Genomic DNA, 20577 nt, shown 5'->3' on the forward strand with positions numbered 1-20577 from the left:
TATATATATATTAATCATGTGGTGGATACAAGCTTCCAAAACAAACAATAAGAGTAAAATGTGATAAAGTTACATTCTAACAAATGTTAGCACAAAAATATTATTTAAACATAAAAATAATTAATATAAAATAGAATGTTCCCTCAATGTTCATATAACCCAGAAAAAAATAAACAAAAACAACAAAAGGGATGTTTTGAACATTCAAAGAACATTCAAAAAATAACTTGATGGAAAAGTTATAGCTGAATGTTCTTAGAACATATTTTTATTAGTTGAGAAGGAGCCAGCTTAAAAAGCTTTCATATGCATGTTTTGATGAGATATCCTTGAACTGATTACTTTACTTAATGTGCATGTTAGCATTTGGGAATCTATATTACATTAAGTCATGCATATAAAAATAAGAGCACTGAAATGAACACAAAATGAGCGAACTGTCAGTTTCACCTGATCACTGCTCACATTTTCCTTCACAGCAAACAAGATGGTCAGAAAATCTTATTGACTTATGAGACTGACAGCTGGATCAGGATGCACACCAGCTCTGTTTGGTGATACTTTAGATATATTTATAATGTACTCTCTCATTTTGTCCACCACTTAAAGGTGACATATCATGAAAATCTGACTTCTCCAGGTTTTAAGTGCTATAATCAGGTCCCCGGTGCATTTATTAAATATTATTTTATTAAATAAATAATGAAATATGATATTACAGAATGTATTAGGACACCTGCAATATTAATAAAAAACATTAAAAATAATTTAAATGTAATAAGAAATAAGGACACTAAAATATTAATATAAATAATACATTAAAAATAATTAATATATTTTTTAACATGATATCTTATTAAAGATGTTAAACATGAAAAACAATACAAAAATATTAATAATGTAATATGTAATAAATACAATATGCTGGTTTGACAATCCCTCTTTGATCCACATTTTTATATTATCTATATATCCGTTTAGTTAATGTGTTTTTCTTTTTAATTCAACAATATCTTACTGAGTTGCATACTTTCTTTCTGACCCGTATCTAAAAATATGACTCTGCCATTTGGTGTGAGACTAAAACTCACCTCTAGTGTCTGAAAGTGTAATTACCATTCATTGTGTGCATACTTATTAGTAAGAGCAGTATTGTAGTATGCGATTCTGATGCTGTTCTTCATCTTTCCAGTTCATTTGAAAACAGCAGACAGAACCAGATTAAACGTCTTTGTCTTGTGGAGCAGATAATGATATCCGGTTGTCGGCGCTTTCCTGAGGGTTCAAGTCCTGAGTTTCTGTCAACCTCAAAGCAGCAGAAAAACTGATGAAATATCGATTCACTTTGTTTCAGGATAATAGCGGATACACGAGTGACACAGAGAGACAGAGGAGAATGAGAAACCTCAGAAAGCCATCCAGGAGCTTTACACTGCTGACAGCCTCATGTAAGCAGACGCTCGACTGTCTGGACCTCTAGTTTATACTCATCATGAACTTACACCAGGAATATCACCTGTAACAAATATTTGACAATTCAGCCAACAAATCAGAATACACAGTTCTGCGCATGTCTTAAAGCAAGGGGGTTTGATTGTGGCATTGGTGGGGATACAACGGCAGACATTCAATTTTTAGGCATTTAAGGACAATTTAGTAATCTCTGATATTGGTAGAGACATATCACGGCGTCTCTACTAAACTCTAGAGCCTTGCCTTAAAGCAAGGGTTGCCAGGTCTGCAAAACAAAGCATGTTTTTTGCTTCCATGTCCTTTTTAAGACAAGTAAAAAACATCCAAAATACACATTTAAGTGTTCATTTTTTTTTACATTTTATTTATTTACGTCTATAGATCTCAATTACAATCTATATCTTCAAAGATCATTTTATAAAAATTAGTTCAGCAGCACTTACAAACACCAAACTTAGCAGTTTTATTCCCATATATATTCTGAAGGTTTTTATTGAGGGGTTTGTTCATATATAATTTGCCTGATTTTATTATTGCACTTTATGAATTTCCGTCTATAGATTTCAATTACAATACATCTTTAAATGCCGTGAGTTTTTTTTTCTCCACTTCAGTAAAACTTACATAAACCAGACTTGGCAGCTTTATTCTCTCTATTTATCTGTAATCCTGCTGATATATATTTAACAATTTATTCCTAAAACATGATGAAAACGTTTTTTTTTTTCTGTCTGTTGACAGTATTTTCTAATTTATGGAATGATAAAAAAGAGAAATCCAAAATCTCTTCTGTAAACACCTTTAACTCTAAGTTGTCAGCAAAATTAAACATTTAATTCGAAAACGCCTCATTTGCATATTTAAACAAAATTTCAGAAAACTCAATACAAAACAATTCTTAATTTTAATTTAAACTGTGATTATTAAACTGGGGAAGTATGGCGATATCTATTAGATAATTATTTACCCTATGCACCTGTGGTGTTTAAAAAAAAAAAAAAATTCTAAATATCAATACATCAATGCCACTAACCTGGGGCCCGTTCTTCATACGCGGCTAACTCAGTTAGCTGGATTTGATTGTTGATGATTTGGCCTGATCTTGGATTGTTTGGTTCTTCGAAGCTCATCCCGGAGTTGCTGTCATAGCAACAGCTCCGCCTACTAATCCAGGGACAATAATTTAAAATAATAATCATTTAAAAATTAGTTTAACGATAATATAATAATGTTGTGTAGTGTTTAATACTATATTCACAGCCAGTTTTACTCACTGACATATTTATTTGTCATAAAATTATTACTTTATAATTGTATTCGAGTCTTACACGCATGCTATACAGATAATGTAGAGTCGTGCATTAATTTGAGTGCTGACAGATATTATGGGAGTGTCTTGATGGAGCGCAGGAGATGCAGATAACATGATCTTGACCCTTAAGAAACTTTAATTAATGCTGTCACGTAACAAATGTTCAAATATAAAAAATGAAATGAATTGCTAATTACATTGAAATATAAATGTAAAATATTAGAAATCGTGAATATAAATAATCGGGAATTATGTAAAAAATTTAAATAAAATAAAAACTGCACATTTCATTTATCTATTATAACATTTATGTAGTTTTGTTCGCTTGGCTGTTTCCTTATAAAAGTCCAGAAATTTGTCAAGGTTTTCGTCAGGTGTCTTTTTAATTATATGATGTCAATAAGTTGCTGTCTTGCCGTCAGCCAATCGCTGCATTGCTGATCGTGGTTTCGAGTATCGATGCATAACCCCTTTTAAACCAACCCATGAACGCGCAATTATCTCAGATAACTCAATCCGGCCATACTAATCATCAATAACAGGTGCGTTCGAAGAACCGAATTAGCCAGATCCTGATTAGTGCGATGATATCATCTTGGATGTGACATTTAATTTCGGATGTAATAAGCTACGTACGAAGAACGGGCCCCGGGAACACGTGTCTGAAGCTTCAGAGGTTCTCCAGAGGAATATTTGGTTTCTCAGAAGTTGCTCTTTTATAACTCAGCAGACTTCAGTTTCATTCCTTTGGACAAATAAAACCACATAAATGAGTCAATAGTTGAATCTGGAGCAGCTCAGATCATCTGGGGCCTCATTTATAAAACGATAAAATCTGTGCGTACGCAAAAATCCACGGCAACGTTCATATGTATAAAAACGGTCTTTGACGAGGAAAAGAGCTTAGCGCCACGTCACGGTCTGAGCAGACGTATGCACTTTTGTTTGCCCGAGTGCTGCAGGCTTTTGAAAATATAAGCCATTCTTGCCACTTGTAAAAGATTTGGACATTGTCAGGTGCTCTTTTATAAGTCAAGGACATTAATTAGACATTGTTTACAGGGCGGAGATCTGAAACTGTTCAGCTGCGCACAATTTCAAGATCATTGCAATTTATAGATTTCACATCTAAAAGAGAGGCGTACGCACGTTTTCTGTGCGTACGTTCATTCTATGAATCACACGTACGCACTTTGAGAAATGATCGTAAAATCAAATTTAGGATTCTTTCTACGCAGTATTTTATAAATGAGGCCCCTGATCTTTGGAGAATTTGATGAGAAATGTTTGAGATCATATAGAGATCTCTGACTTTTGATAGCAGAAAATCTGAGCACAGTCTGAGACATCCGTTCTGTGTGGAAGCCTGTTTCTGCCACGGGATAAAAAAAGCATCGACTTTTTATCTCACAATTCAGACTTTTTTCTCTCTCAATTATGAACTCTATAAACTCAGAACTCTGAATTTTTACTTGCAATTTCATTGTTTATATCTTACAATTCTGATTGTTTTTTTCTTCTCAGAACTCTGCGTTTACATCTTGCAATTCTGAGTTCCTAACTTTTTTTTGTTTCTGCCGCAGAATAAAACATAAAAAAGGTAATTGCGTAATTTTAATCTAATTTTTATTTTTTTTTGCAATTGTGAGTTTATATTGCACAGTTTAGACTCTTCTTCTCAGAATTGTAATTCTTGTAAATTGTAAATCTTCTCATAATTCTGAGTTTATAACTACAATTTTAACTATTTTTGTTTCCTCCATGGAATAAACATAAAAAAGGTAATTGTGTAATTTTTTCACACAATTCAGTTTTTTTTTTCTCGCAGTTGCATGTTTATATCTCACAATTCTGACTTTTCTTCTCAGAAATGTGTTTATCTCGCAATTCCGACTTTATATCTCACAATTCTTAGGGAAAAAAAGAATACCAAGATATAAACTCAAAATTGAGAGAAAAAAGACTGACTTTTAAGACAAAAAGTCGCAATTACCTTTTTTATCTTTCACTCCGTATAGCAGAAACAAACACTAGATCTATTACTAAAATCTTTTTTTCTGTAAATTAGAGGAAAGCAGCTTCATTCTCAAGCAAACCCAGATCCGACAGTCACAATGCAGCAGCTCATAAAGCTTAACTAATGCAGTGGGGGGACAGGTGTGTATAAAGCATGAAGTTCATCTTTCACAGACGCCACAGAACGTCTTCACTCAAGTTGAAAAATGCATAACTTCTCAGTCTCACATTTGTTTTCCTGTGGGTGGAGCGGCTCGCTTCAGACATGATGAATGAGCAAATCACATAACAGATGACAGAGTTCGTCCCACCGAAGCCCTACTGATGTTTCTAATCGAGCGGAAATGTGGATTACTGAGGCGGTCTGTAATAGTATGACTACACCATCACAGCAAATTAAGTTAAACACAGAGGTCAAAGAGTGCAGTTTTGGAGAACTGTCGTAGACTTCAGTCTGAACTTGTTCCCACATAGAAATGCTGAAAAAGGGTTCACAAATATCAATGTTACTTTTGTCTTAAAGGGATAGTCCACCCCAAAACGGAAATTCTGTCATCATTTACACACCCTCATGTCATTTTGTATACAACAGCAAATGACTGCACTTTAATTTTTGGCTGAATATTGAATGAAAATTCTGTCATTATTTACTCACCTTCATGTCGTTACAAACTTGTATGACTTTCTTTGTTCTGTGGAACACAAAAGAAGATATTTTGAAGAATTACTAACTAAACCGTTTCCGTTCCCATTGACTTCCATTACACGGACAAAAAATACAATGGAAGTCAATGGGAACCGAAACAGTTTGGTTAAAAACATTCTTTAAAATCTTTTTTTTAGCTAAACAATCTCTAATATCTTTTAATATGATGTTGAGTCTACAGTGTTATTGTTTGTGTTGTTTTTAAAGATATAGTTCACCCAAAAATGATTTCCCCCCCCATTATTTACTCACCCTTATGTCGTTCCAAACCTGTATAACTTTCTTTGTTCAGTTAAACATAAAAGAAGATATTTTGAAGAATGTTGGTAACCAAACAGTTTCAGATCCCATTCACTTCCATTATACCGAACTAACAACAATATATTCTAAAAACATTTAGCTAACATTTAATTTTATCATTTTGCAAACATTATAGGAACGTTACTTTTGAATTTTCCCGGAACATTTTGAAATAAGTAGCAATATTTAAAAAATGATAGACTAACATTTAACTAAAACATTTCAGTACATTCCATGAACGATGTATAAATAATGTTTTTGCGCTAAAGTTTTGAGAACATTATTAAAGTCCAGATAACTCTGAACAAACGTTCTATTAACGTTACTGGAAGAAGGTTTGTTCATAACTTTGAGAGAACCTTCCCAGAACATTAAAGGTGCAGTAAGCGATTTCTGAGAAACATTGTTGATATTTGAAATCACCAAAACAAACACACCCCTATCTTGATAGCCCCGCCCCCAAATTCACTAACATGCCATGCAACCATAGGCGCCGATTTATTTTTTCGGCACACCGACAGCCCCAGTTCTTCAGTTACAGAAACGGAGCTATAGATTCACATGAAACATACTGACATCTTCAACAGGCAGCCTAATAAAAATATTCTGAACGCTCAGCATGTTCACCTACGGTTTGGTTAGAAACACATGCACCTTTTCATTTTTTTATATTCATCTCTGCATGAACAAATAATGACTTAAACATAATATTCTCACTTAACACTGAGCTAAAATAGAACAAATAATTAAACTGCTCCAGATTCTCAAAACGGACACAAGACACAAATTACAAACACGGACACAACCTAAACAAAAAAAATTCTATGAAACATATTGACAGCTTCTAAGAAAAATATTATGTATACTAAGCTTTGGTTTAGCATCAGACATGGCCTTTAACAGCCTGATTTTTCAAGTCAGTAAACAGTGCTGCTCTAAATACAGCCTTTTATCTGTGAAAATAAAGTCAGAGTTTGTTTCTGATCGTTGGTAGATTTGAAGCTCATGCCTATAACCAGTGCTCATGAAATATCCAACTGTTAGTGCAATGAGTTTACAACAATATATCAGCAGCTAGACGGCTAAAAAAGACAGGAAAACAAATCCCGGGTCTAATGCATGGAACGCTGCATATATTTCAACCATTAAGCAAGCAAACTTTTCTGGCATTGGCATAAAATAGCATTGTGCAAGGCTGGAAATGCCACCAAAATTAATAAAACATGCCCCCAAAATTTAAGATATGAATTTGTCCCGGTATGCATTTTTGTTTTTTTTATATTTATTCCAAGTATACTTAAGCAATATCACACAAGCAGAAAGTGCTGTTTACCCAAATATCAGCATGACTGCAAATGTGATAGTTTTATAACAGTTCAATAACAATAAGTTAATATTAAGTGACTCATTATTGTCAATTTTGACTGTTTTTGCTCTTGTAGTGTGTTGTTCATGAATGATTCAGAATCAAATCGAGTGAGTCAATGATTCAACGACTCTATAGTGTCCTATAGTGTTATTTGGTGTAATTAAAAGATGTATGTAACCTTAATTTTTTATAAATAATTATGAGAGGGATACCTGCCACTCGAGCACCTGCCAAAAAAGTAAAAACATTTATTTACTGCATCTTGCCTGTTCATATCGCATTAGTCAGGTCAAATGTGCTTCACACGCTATTCTGTGCAGAAATTATGAGCTAAATAACACCATTTCTAATGCAGAACCCAATTCCAAGAGGACGGCTCTTAGTAATTGAAATCTCCATGAGCCAAAGAAATTCTCTGAAAACACGCTCCCTGGGAAGATTACCAATCTTTCATTTTTACAGCTTAGTTTAATGGATTTTCAATTAGTCGCATAACATTAATATAAAATGATGTATGAATGATTGCATCTAATTTGAGAGTTTGACTCCATTGGGCTGCCATTTTTTATTCTAAATGCTTTGAATTAAATGAATCATTATGTCTAGTTAATATCTTGGCCTCTAGAGTCGCTCTCACCAGTAAAATTATGTATATTCAGTGTGCTATGAATACAACAGAGGCCACTGAAAAAAAAAATGTTTTACACTGCATTATTATGCAATCAAAAAAGATTTGTATTTAGATTAAATGTGAAATTGCATATAAAATTTCCATGTATTTGGATTACACATTTTTAAGAAAATAATAAACTTATTGATTTATTTGTATATATTTAATATATAATGTGTATATTTATCAGTCATACATAAAACAGGTAAGATTTCAGGACTCAAATAATTAATTAATTAAATAAATAAATAAATGCAAAGCTTATTATAAACTATTTGCATCTATTTATTTTACTTAAATAATGATATTTTTTTACAACTAATGTATTCAAATTGTGAAACACGCAATATTTAATTCTTTAAAACGTATGAAACAAATTGGATTTTTGATGATAAATATATAAACTGTGTATTTAAAACACATTCATTTTATTATTACTATTCAGTGTCTTTTTAGTATTATTAAGAAACTATTATAGTTTTTATTAATATTTTGAATTAATTTTATTTTTATTTTATATTGTTAATGTTAGTTAAAGACTTAGTAATTTTTGTTGAGCTGTAATTTTATTAGTTTTTATTGTTTTTAAATGTCTATCTATTTTGTATTCATTTTTATTTCAATTTTAATTTATAGTTATTAGCACATTGTTAAACTAAATGAAAAATTATAATTTAATTTCATGTAACATTTTTTGAGTTTTAGATTTAACTATAATAACCCTTGCACTATTACAGAAATCTGACCTGATTCATTTATTTATGACTGACAAATATGCATCACATTATTATTTTATTAGCTTACGTTAAAACGGTGTAATCCAAATGCATGGAAATTTTATATGCAATTCAAATGTCTTTGTATCTAGTGAAACACACAAGATGAACTTATAGAACAGCCTTTTTTGACAAAACAGAATCTTCTCTCTTTCTTGAGAGTTACATGAGACTTGAATGAAAGATTTGGCCCTTTTTCTTCCTTTCAATTTTCAGTTCATTGCCAGATTGTCCCCTCTGAAAAGCAAATGTCAGTTGAGTGCGGCAGCGTGACTCGGGTCGACTCCTCTGGGAGCGTGGCTGTGGGTAGAAGGTGACCTTTCAGCGCTCATCAAGCAAAAGATGTCTCCACCCTACCATGAACCGGCACCATCTTCAGAAACGCACTGCAAAAAAGGACATCAATTAAGGGAGACCTATACACCAGCACTAGTGCCAAACCTTCAATTCTGCAGGCGTAAAATCAACTCGTCACGTTTAAGACACCATTGATTAGGCAGATGAAGTCTGTCTGCGCTCTTTGCTTTTCCTCATTGATTCGGTTTAGTCGTCCTCTTTTCACAAGCTTCATAAAGGAAATAAAAGTGTTATTCATTTTTGACAGAAAACCCCTTTGGAGTCGCTCTTCAAAGACGCTCTTGTATATAAAATGCTTCTCTGAAGCAGCGTGTGGAGGAATGCCTTAGATAAACCATCATTTTTAATCAGCTCAGGAAAAGCTTTGTGCTATTCGTTCATTCATAAACAATCAATACAAAGAGCAAGCGGCTTGCCAAGAACAGCAGAAAAACCCAAAGCACGTCACTTGAAATGATTCACATTTGAACACAGCTTTTACGCCGGTTTCTGCAGCCAAGCTTGGAGTACTTATTCAGATAAATCTGTGGTATAGAAGAATTTACTATAATATTTTAATTTAGTGATTTACTTAATTTATAAAGACAACATAAGATAAATCATAGACAATCAAGAACTTGGACCAGGGTTATTATCATTAACTAACACTATTCAAAACGTTTTTGTTAATTTAAAAAAAATGAAGAAAACTAGATGAAAAACTAAAAAAAAAATAATAATAATAATAAAAAAAAAAAAAAAACAATAATAGTATATCAAAGATAGTAAAATGTCACTGCTTTGTATACTTGGTGGAAAAGCTTGACCAACCCGCTAAACAAACAAACAAGGAGCCGATAGTCTCCTTCACACGTCTGAGACAAGTAGTTTTTTGTATTACTATATATATATATCTATATATATATATATATATATATAATAATTATTTTTTTTAAATGTAGCTTTGGCAGCTGGATTTATAACTGGATTAACTACTTTATTACTAGATTTATTAGTGAATAATTACTGAAATTATTAAGTGAAAATAAATAAAAACTAAAACTGAAATTAAAATAAATTAAAACTAAATTAAAAAACTAAAATGTATAAAAACATAATTACAAAGTTACTTCAAATTTAAATTAAACTAAAATTAAAACTAAATTAACTGAATTAAAAATATATTAATTGAAAAAATGAACTGAAAATAAAAAATGAAAGCTAATTCAAAATATTAATAAAAATATAACAGTATATAAATAATACTACAACACAACATAGTACATAAATACTACAACTGCTGGGTACCAGTGTTATTTTAGTATAATGGAGGTACTATTATAGTTTTTATTAATATTTTTGAATTAGTTTTTATTTTTATATTTCCTGTTTCCATTTTAAGTTAAAGTTTTAGTCATTATTGTTGGGATTTTTTATTTTTATAAATATGTCTTTAAATGTTTAAATATTTTTAATATCTATAAAAGTTAAATATCTATAAAGTTTTTCATTTTATTATTATTTTTTAATGGTTTAAGTTTTAATTTACTAATAACCCTGCTGAGGACCACCTAGCAACCACCCAGAACACCCTAGCAACCTCATAGCAGCACCCTGGCAACCACTCAATGCCATTCAAATGTGAAATTCTACTCCTCTGAGTCGTTAATGAGTATCATTGAGAATAAATACAGTGATTTACAGTGCACAGCGTCTGTCAGACCACAAAATTAACTCTCGTAAGGTATTATGACAGTTGAAGTTGTTGCTTCGTTCTGATTCCCCGTTCAGAATCCCGAGGTCGGATGCTGTAACGAACAAACTCAGAATGAAGTCGAATGTGGTCGTCATGGTGACGGGGTGGAGGGTTTTGTAATTAGTCATGGTAATTAATGGCATGTCATTTTCTGTCTGATTCGCTGCCAGTGTGCCATTGGCTGGATCCAGTGTCATTTTTTACATTTAACATGATTAATCTGCGGATAAGATGGAATATTATGGCACAACTCTGGTCTTCATGGTTATTGGCAGATGCATTTGTTTTAGCTGGCAACTGTAATGCCATTGTGCATTTAGTAATGACTCCGTCTTTATCATCCAACGACTGGAGGAAATCTCACAGGCTGCTTTTTCAATAGCTCAGTTATGATTTAACTTGGTCTTAGATAGTTTCACCTAATATCCCTTACAGATAAATAAAAATCTAATATGAACTGAAACATTTTTGTCAAAGTTTCTATTTTTAAGTAGAAATAACTGAACATTTTTTTAAGGCATCCAGCATACACTTTTACGGGTTTATTTTATTGCACTTTGTCTGTGATTTTAATTACAATCGTATCTTTAAAGGCCATTTTCTCAAAATGTTTCTCCACTTCAGCAGCACTTACAAACACCAAACTTAGCAGTTTTATTCCTTTCGATATTCTGAAGGGTTTTACTGAGGGGTTTGTTCATATATCATTTGCCTGGTTTTATTTTTTGCGCTTTTTCTGTTTGCGTCTATAGATTTAAATTACAGTACTGTACCTTTAAAGGCCGTTTTCTCAAAATGAGTTTTTTTCTCCACTCCAGCAGGACTTACATACACCAAAACTTAGAGTTTTATTCCTCTCTATATTCTGAAGGATTTTATAGAAGGGTTTGTTCATATATCATTCGCCTGGTTTTATATAACATTTTATTCCTAAAACATGGCAAAACTGTATTTTTTTCTGGCAGTTGACAGTATTTTCAGACTTTTGGAGTGATAAAGAAAAATCCAAAATACCCTCTGTAAAAATCTTTAAATCTAATATGTAAATTAAATCAAACAATTTTCTGGAATATTATGCAAAGTAGTGCATATTAAATTGTGCATATTGAAACAACATTTCAGAAAACTTCGGTGTCCGATAAAATTAAATTGACAAAAGGGATTTTACATACACAAAAAATATTAAATGCAAGTAAAGTGTCTACTTTAATGTTTCAAATGACTTTTGAGAAAATACAAAGTCAAGAAATTAGTTCAGCGCAATAGATATATTTATGTAAAAATGAAACAACATACTTATTCTCACCTGTACTTATTAAAATATATAAAAGAATAAGTGATCATACTAATTTCTATTAGATTTTTAATTATTTAAAACACCTTGCTGACACATGGGTCAAACCTAGTGGTTTGAAGGATCGTGGCAAAGATTGGTAAAGATTTAAAATGATAATAATTTTTGTTTTTACTTATTTTTTATTAACCCACATCATAACTACATTTTACAGAATGACAAGAAGAGTACAGAGCAAAGACAAGAAAAAAATAAAAACAAATTTGGAATAACAATACACCACTATAACGAAACCATCAAAACCAATAAACACATAACAACAGCCTTGGATGGGATCAAAATGTTCAATAATGACAAAGAGTTAACCAGCCAATCCATTCAAATGAAAAAAAAAAAAGGTGTTTAAAAGCTTCCAGCCCATATCTCACCCAGCTCTTTCATTAAGGGTTTCTCATTTTGAGTCATAAACTGTACGTTATTTTTTCCATCTCATAGATTTCTCTCACTGTCCGTAAGCATTCATCAAGCCTTCTGTGAAGCCGTTTAATTGTAATATTCTTCTTTGCTACAACTAGGAGTATTCGTAGGAGGTATCTTCTCTCTCACTGTTTATTAAATCTGTCTTAACTCCCAAGATAGCTATTAAAGGGTCTCTGGGTAAATTAACTTGAAAAATGTTATTAATGAAACCAAATACATTTGTCCAGTAAGGGACTAGAATAGGGCACTCCCAAAAGATGTGTGTATGCGTTGCTACTTGTTCTCCACACTCACTCTAACAGGCGCTGGATTGACTTGAATTAAATTTGGCTACGATTTGGGGCGTTCGAAAATAACGATTAGTCACCTTCCAATTGTATTCTCTACAAATTCTACGACATGTTATTCTATATGTTTCTACATGTATTTCAGCCCAATTCTCGCCAGATATCACTACCTTGAGCTCCTTCTCCCATTTTAACTTTATGTAATATGTGTTGTCTTTCTTCATGCCTTCCAGAGCCCTGTATATACAGCTAATTGGTCTAAGGATCTTGTTACCATTCTGCACATTAATCAACAAAGTCTCAATTGCTGATGGGGTAGTTTTGAACATTTTCCAATTTGGATGTTTAAAAAGGAAACTTCGAATCTGGAGATACTTATTAAAAACAGCCCTAGGGAGAGCAAATTCAGTAGCAAGTTGTTCAAACGTTTTCAAGGGAGTGAAGTTCTTTATCCATGTTATGTTTGTTAACAAAGAAAGCACCTTAGGAAGATTATAAATCTTTTGGATACCGGACAATGGAAGGGTCTGGAAAAGGAATAAGAGCCGTGGTAATACATTCATTCTAACAGCTTCTATTCTCCTAGTTAAAGAAAAAGGTAGTATATTCCATCTCCTTAAATCTGAATAAATTTTTTCTAATAACTTTGCGTAATTACCGTCAAGGTATAACCACACCTAGATACTTAATCCCCTCTTTGGGCCATCTGAAAGAAAAGGAGGACTTGTGTAGTAATAAGAGTATTCATAGCTAGAGCTTCAGTTTTCCCAACATTGATTTTATAACCTGAATGTTTACCAAATTGGTTAATACATTCCATTAGTGTGGGGACAGAGTGTAATGGATCAGAAATATATACAATTACGTCATCTGCATATAATGACACTTTATGCATGTCTCTTCCTATTCTTATTCCCTGAATGTTCCTAATTATCTCAGCTAATGGCTCTATACAAAGGGCATAAAGAAGAGGAGACAGTGGGCATCCCTGTCTCGTTCCCCGTTCAAGTGTAAAGGTTGAGACAAATTAACCATTAACCCTAACAATACCTTGGGGAGCAGAGTACAGCAGCTTTATCCAGTGAATAAAGTTAGGACCAAATCCGAATTTTTTTAACACTTTGAGCAGAAAAGGCCATGACACTCGGTCAAAAGCCTTCTCAGCATCGAGCGCCAGTGCCATTCAAGGTTCAGAGAGAGTTGAACTATAGGACATAATGTTATAAGTAACCTACGGATATTATCTTGCAGATGCCTTCCAGTTATGAAGCCAGTTTGGTCATTGTGTATCAGAGATGTAATTACCGTGTTTACTCTTTTTGCTAAAATTGAAGTCAGCAATTTACAATCAGTATTAAGTAGAGCTATAGGTCTATATCCAGCACAGTCAGTCAGGTCTTTACCTTCTTTATAAATAACAGATATAATTGCTTCTTTCCACGTGGATGGCAAATTACTATTGTTATGAGCATCAGCGTAAGCCTCTGCTAACCGTGGACAAATTTGGCTTCTAAAAGTCTTATAAAACTCATTATTGAATCCATCAGTTCCAGGACTTTTATTGTTTTTCAATTGTAAAATAGCCTCATTGATCTCTTGCACAGTAATAGGAGCATCAATTGCTTCAGAGTCGGTAAGACTCATCTGAGTTAAATTTATGTCTTTTAAATATACATCTATCTCTTCTATATCTAATTCTTCTTTATTTTCTGAATATAGACCTTTATAAAATGAAGCAAATGCATCTGCTATTTCCTTTGGTTTAAAAATAAAGGGTTTATTAGAATCATTAGTCCTGATTTTTTAAACTGTGTTAAGCCCTCTTTTTATTCCTGAGCTGGAATGCAAGTAGTTTACTCGCCCTAGAACCATACTCATAGAAATGTTGTTTTAGAAATCTTAAGTTACGTTCTACCTGGTCAGTGAGCAGTTCATCCAATTTCCTTCTCGCTTCTGTAAGCTGAATTTAATTTTCCACGGTACTGTTCTGCTTGTGTTGCTCTTCCAGCTTACAAACTTTATTTTCTAATTCAGTACGCTTAGTTATTTTTGTTTTCTTTAAAGCAGATGCATAAGCGATCACTCCACCCCTTAAAACTGCTTTCGCTGCCTCCCAGAGAATGACCGCAGATACATCTCCGGTAATATTCATATCTAGGTAATATTTAAACTCGGATTCAATATATGTTTGAAATGCTGGGTGTCCTAACAAAGGAGTGTTTAACCGCCACAATTTCGTAGAAGCATCCCCTTCCATATCCCAAACGAATGACACTGGCGCATGATCTGATAATGTGATGTTGTGAATTTTACAGTCAATAACTCTGTATGTTTCATCTCCAGAAACGAAAAAATAGTCAATTCTAGAGTATGAGTTATGTGGATGAGAGTAAGACGTCTCTAGGATGTAGGTGTCTCCAGATATCAATCATTCCTGATTCCACACAGTTATTCTTCAAGGCCTTACTCATTATAGAGAGGGGTTTATGCCAGTGGGGATATCACACAATGGAAGTCTCCACCCATAAGTAGCCGACCTTGAGCCTTTTCATTGACCAAACTGAACATTTTATTCATAAACTTGGTATTTATCTCATTGGGTGTATACATGTTAAACAATGATATCATAACCCCAGATAAAGAGCCATTAATTAGGATAAATCGCCCCTCATTGTCTGAATATTTTGAACATACACTGAATTGTACTGATTTATGAAACAATATTGCCACACCCCTCCGACGTCCTGATGAGTGGGAGGAAAAACCCCTGAGAGACCCATGATCTAGACAGTTTCTCATGTTCCTTATCTGAGAGATGTGTCTCCTGCAGAAAAACAATTTGGATATTCATTTGTTTAAGCTGGTTGAAAATGTTCTTTCTCTTTATAGGACTATGCAAACCCTTGACATCATAGCTCACTATCTTAACCATAGTCATAATAAAATGCCTTAAGCTGACATGTCTTTGGGTTGCCAATCATTAGGTAATTCTATCAAAAAGGAAATAAGACATCCCATCGGCTGATTCATAGAACACATCAAACAACCATGAACAAATCCTAACTATATACAAAACATATTTCAACTTTTTACGGACTTCCACAAAATGAATCCACCCTGTGGGTTCTCTTTGCCACACATAGATAACCCATATAGAGAAAACAAAGCACATGGACAGTGCTGTAGGCAGAATTTGAAGGAGAGTCCAGAACCTAATCCTTGAAGCCTGGGCCTTCAACTGCAGGAAATTAGTTGCAGTTAAGAAAATGGACAGCGTAGGTATTGCAAGCTTATCCATCCCCCAATACCTCCTCCTCCTAAACCATGTATCAGTGACCATTGAACAAGGTCTTCTCGCCGGTTTCCAAGGAGACTTTGAGCAACTCCGGGTATGGTGATCTAAACTTTATGTGCCGTTCTTTTAGCTGTCTTTTTATGTCTCTATATTCCTTACGTGTGTGCTGAATATCTAGGGAGTAGTCATTGTCCAGTGAGATATTGTTCCCCTCGTACTTTAGTCCTTTTTTGCTCCATGCCTTGAACAGGATTTGCTGCTTAGTCGGAAAGTGCAGGAATTTTACCACAATTGACCTGGGAGATGCTTTAGGATCTGTCGGAGCCGTGATGAGAGACCTGTGAGCGCGCTCAATGCCCAAATCTCAGTCAGCAGGGAGTTCGAGGAGGTTTTTTAACAAATTGTCTATAAATTCTGTCATAGTCTTATCTCTTTCAGCCCCCTCTTTGACTCCATAGATGCGGATGTTTGACCGCCGTGATCGGCTCTCCAAGTCCTCGCATTTTTCTTCTAGTTGGCGCTGTTTTGTTAGCATGTACGCTAGCAGTCGTTCAGTTGTGTCCCCACGATCTTCCGATGCGCTTATCCTTCTCTCTGATTCCTCTATTCAGTTCTCAAGGCTTTTAACCACGTCCTTAACTTCTTTCACCGATGCGTCTATTCTCTCTAGCTTGCCGGCAACATCATATCTCATGGCCCTCATCTCCTCTAGAATTTCAGCCGCCATCTCCGCGAGTCAGACACAGCAATGTTAGTTTCCTCCTTTTTGTCGCGTTTACCTTGTTTCATCCTTTTTATTAACTCAGTCTTTCATCATATTATTCATGTTTCACCCGTTTTATTGGTTCAGCCTTTACATATCGAGTTTGCCATCAGAGAACTGCTTCAAAACACGGCCATTTCGGAGGTGGCAAAACCGGAAGTCATTAATTATTTTTTAAGAGCTGCACTGGGATCCTTTTAATGTGATTGGAGTCTTTTAGGGCCTGTTTACACCTGGTCATTTCATGCGTCTGATTTGTTAAAACGTTTCCATTTACACTTGGCCACATTAATGTGTCGTCGCAAAACGGATTTAAATCCGATCTTCAATTCCCTCATTTCAAGATCAAAGACCGCAATAGGAGAGCGCGCGGCATCAGCACGGGAAAGATAAGTTTGTCTTACTACTTTTAATGAAGATGATTGTGTGTTGACCGTCTGCGACTTAATTTGTTTCATTCGCGGCAGTTTGTGCGTCGGCTTGCTGAAGAGATGCTCGGCTACTCGTCCGCAGCGATGCGTGTTGCATTAGCGCAGTCATATCTGACAATTATGTCATATAGCCTATAACAGCTCTCACACGTTTATTATTTTATAATTTTGGGAGGAGTAAAATTTACATATGTGGTTTCAACAACCAGATGCATTTACACTTGTCGAGTTTCGTCTGGAATGCGACCCAGACCACCTCCTGAAGCTTTGAGCGATCGGATTTGTATCCGTCTTGAATGCGTTTCGGAGGGCATTTACACCTGGTCTTTTCATGATCGGATAGCTATCCGATCAGACAAAACGCATGAAGTGACCAGGTGTAAACAGCCCCTAAATGTCATTTAATGATTCCAGTTCTGATTAGATTTTATTGGTGTATGAACTTTGTTACACTGAATGACATTTTAGTGGGTGTCTTCTGTAAATGATGGCAAAAAAAGAACATCTTAATGTAATCAATCAATTTGGGAAGTATATTTATATCTGTAAGTTAATTTGTTTACCCTATTTCCAGTGGGCGGGGCCAGCGTTGCTCTTCTCCTGCGGAGGCGGGGCTTAGCCACACTATTACATCATAAAGTGGCACATTCTAAAACGAGTCGTTTTCTGAGCTTGCTTTCAATAAGAGGTTTTTTTAAACTAACGAGAAAGTTTTGAAACTTACAGGATGTTTTTATAGTACATTGACCTGTTATATGTCAAAAGATGAAGGGAAATTTGATTTCTCAGTTCATGACCCCTTTTACAGATAAAATAATGCCAGAAAGTCTGCCAAGAAAGCCAGGCATCAGAGTCGAAAGGCTTTGAACAGCGTGCACAGTTCACAGAAAGCCAATAAGGTGGTGAAAATCTCTGCCATTATAGAGTTATTCAGTGTGTGAAAGCTCTCTGAATCACATCCATTAGAACTCACACACCAAACCTGTGTTTAAATGCACTACACTTTATATTGCTTTCCCAAACAGCCACACCGAAAAGCCATTAACTAGTAAAACAAGGTCACTGAACAGCAGAAATCAGACCCCCGTGATAAAATGAAATTTACGTTCCGGTAATAACAAAAAGCGAAGGTCTTTGGGTAGAGGAAGAAAACAGAGAAACTGAGAGGCTTGTTTGTGAACAATAAATACAAGAAATGAAATATTAACAGTGTTTTAGGATCACAGTAACTGCATGTCAGAGCAAATAACTGCTGCAGACTATCATTGACATGCATCATTAATATGTGCTGGAGAAACACGACTGTAAAAGCCCGATATAAACACAGCGTTCTCACGAACAGTCAATTCTGCTGGATCTCTTTCTTACGAAACCTCTTGAGGATCTCACATCTGAGAGGTCTTTGGAGTAAGAAGCATATTTTTCCTTTACTTTCTCTGAAACAAAATTGTGATTCTAGCAAAAAAGAAATTGTAATGGACAAAGAACATAAAGCCATTTTTTGGCATTGTAGATTATTTTAGTGACAATTAACACAAATTCTCATTATTGTAGCCCGTCAGATGTTTCCTTTTGAGTTTTGTCATTTTCATTATTCTCATTACTGTAAAACACGTTAGTGTGCCAATAATAATGAGAATCATAATTGGATGATTAACATAAAAATTGTTATGAAGTAAAATACTTCAATTTAGTGATTTAAATCTTTTTCATTTTCAAAAATTAAGACAAAAAAACAAAATATTATTTTAAATAACATTTAATTTTTTTAAGAGATTTTTGTAGTTGTCGCTTTACCTTAATGATAAATTGGATACTAATTTAAATTAAAAATGTCAAATGTCTTTACTTTAAAACCATATTAGTGTGCGACAAAAATGAGAATCTAATGAGAATCATGACTGGATGATTAGCATAAAAGATTATTATATTATAAAGTAAAATAACTTTATAATTTTAAATTATTATACTATAAAGTAGAATACTTTAAAACGTATTTCAAATGTGTCCCAACTGTAGAAGCATATTAGTGTGTGACAATAATGAGAATCATAATTAAGCATCCAATTATGTTATAAAGTAAAAAAAAAAAGAAAAAAACTTCAAAAATTCAGGGCAAAAAAGCCTAATGCCATATTAGTGTGTGACATTATTAAGAATCTAATGAGAACCGTAATTGGATGATTAACATAAAAATAATATGCTGAAAAACCCTGAATAATATATATTTTTATTTTTTTTTTTTTTGCTTTTCCATAATGCGAATTTGGATAATAATGTAAATTTAAAAAAGTGCTCCTAAAAAAGACTTTTTACATTTTTTTTTACAAATATATATAATATACACTAAAATATTCACATATTGTTCTTTTGATTATGAGCTCAAATATGAACCGTATTTGTTACTAATTCAGAGAGATTCACCTGTTTAGACCCAATTTATCAGTATTTATTTTTTTTTTACTTTTAAAATTCTGAGAATTTTTTGTTGCTTTTCCATACTGAGACTTTGGAAAATAATGTAAATAAAAAAAAAGTCACAATGGTCCTAAAACAGGCTTTTAGGAGCGCTTCAACTTTTTAACTTTTAAAAAGATAATACACATATATTTTAAATTTTTTCCCTTATGATTACGAGGTGAAATATGACCCGGATTAGTTACTGATTCAGAGAGATTCACCTGTTTACACACAATTGACTTGTAAAACAAAAGCACTCATGTCATCTCATTTTGACAGTGCACTTCTGAAAAAAACAACAACAAAATCTGGAGTTAATCAATGAACTGCCACACCTGTACACAGCACTCCTGTCATTCAAATCACATGAGCAGATGATCAGTGATGCTCACCAGGTTCCTCTGATCCGCTGTCCTCGATCTGTCGATCTGTCGCCTGACGAATGACTGATCCTTCGTCCGGCGGTCAGATCCACTGAGTGTGGGATGAAGACTCGCCCCGCAGCAGGAGCCCACAGAGGAGCGATGGAGCCATCAATGGAGCATTTGACTGCAGGTGAAAAGGGAAGACAATGTGTGAGATGAGGAAGACAGATAGAGGAGGACGAGCAATCGCTCTCGGGGGAACTTACAGACTCGAGTAGCAGCAAAACACTGTCACGCGTGACAAACCACAACGGCTGATTAGAAGATAAAGATACTGCTGCAGTAACGTGTGTCAGACTCCATATAATCAAACACCAGACCACTAAAACTCACGGCTGATTCTGTTCAGTTAAAACAGTCTTTAAAGGGGTCCTATTATGCTCTTTTACAAAGTCTTGATTTTGTTTTGGGGGTGTACTAGAACATGC

At 34.1% G+C, this 20577-nt stretch overlaps 1 protein-coding gene across 1 annotated transcript in view; it reads right to left on the reverse strand.

Annotated features, from left to right (window-relative positions):
- LOC107681913 (cylicin-1-like) overlaps window positions 1-16797 on the reverse strand; it is a 58506-nt gene extending 41709 nt beyond the window's left edge. Inside the window, exon 1 of the mRNA XM_016478285.1 lies at window positions 16720-16797. Coding sequence (XP_016333771.1) covers window positions 16720-16797 — 78 coding nt within the window. The remainder of the gene's footprint in view (window positions 1-16719) is intronic.
- Window positions 16798-20577: the final 3780 nt, after the last annotated feature.

The sequence above is a fragment of the Sinocyclocheilus anshuiensis genome, unplaced genomic scaffold, assembly GCF_001515605.1.
Source record: "Sinocyclocheilus anshuiensis isolate Anshui unplaced genomic scaffold, SAMN03320099.WGS_v1.1 scaffold2470, whole genome shotgun sequence".
In the NCBI taxonomy this organism is placed as follows: Eukaryota; Metazoa; Chordata; class Actinopteri; order Cypriniformes; family Cyprinidae; genus Sinocyclocheilus; species Sinocyclocheilus anshuiensis.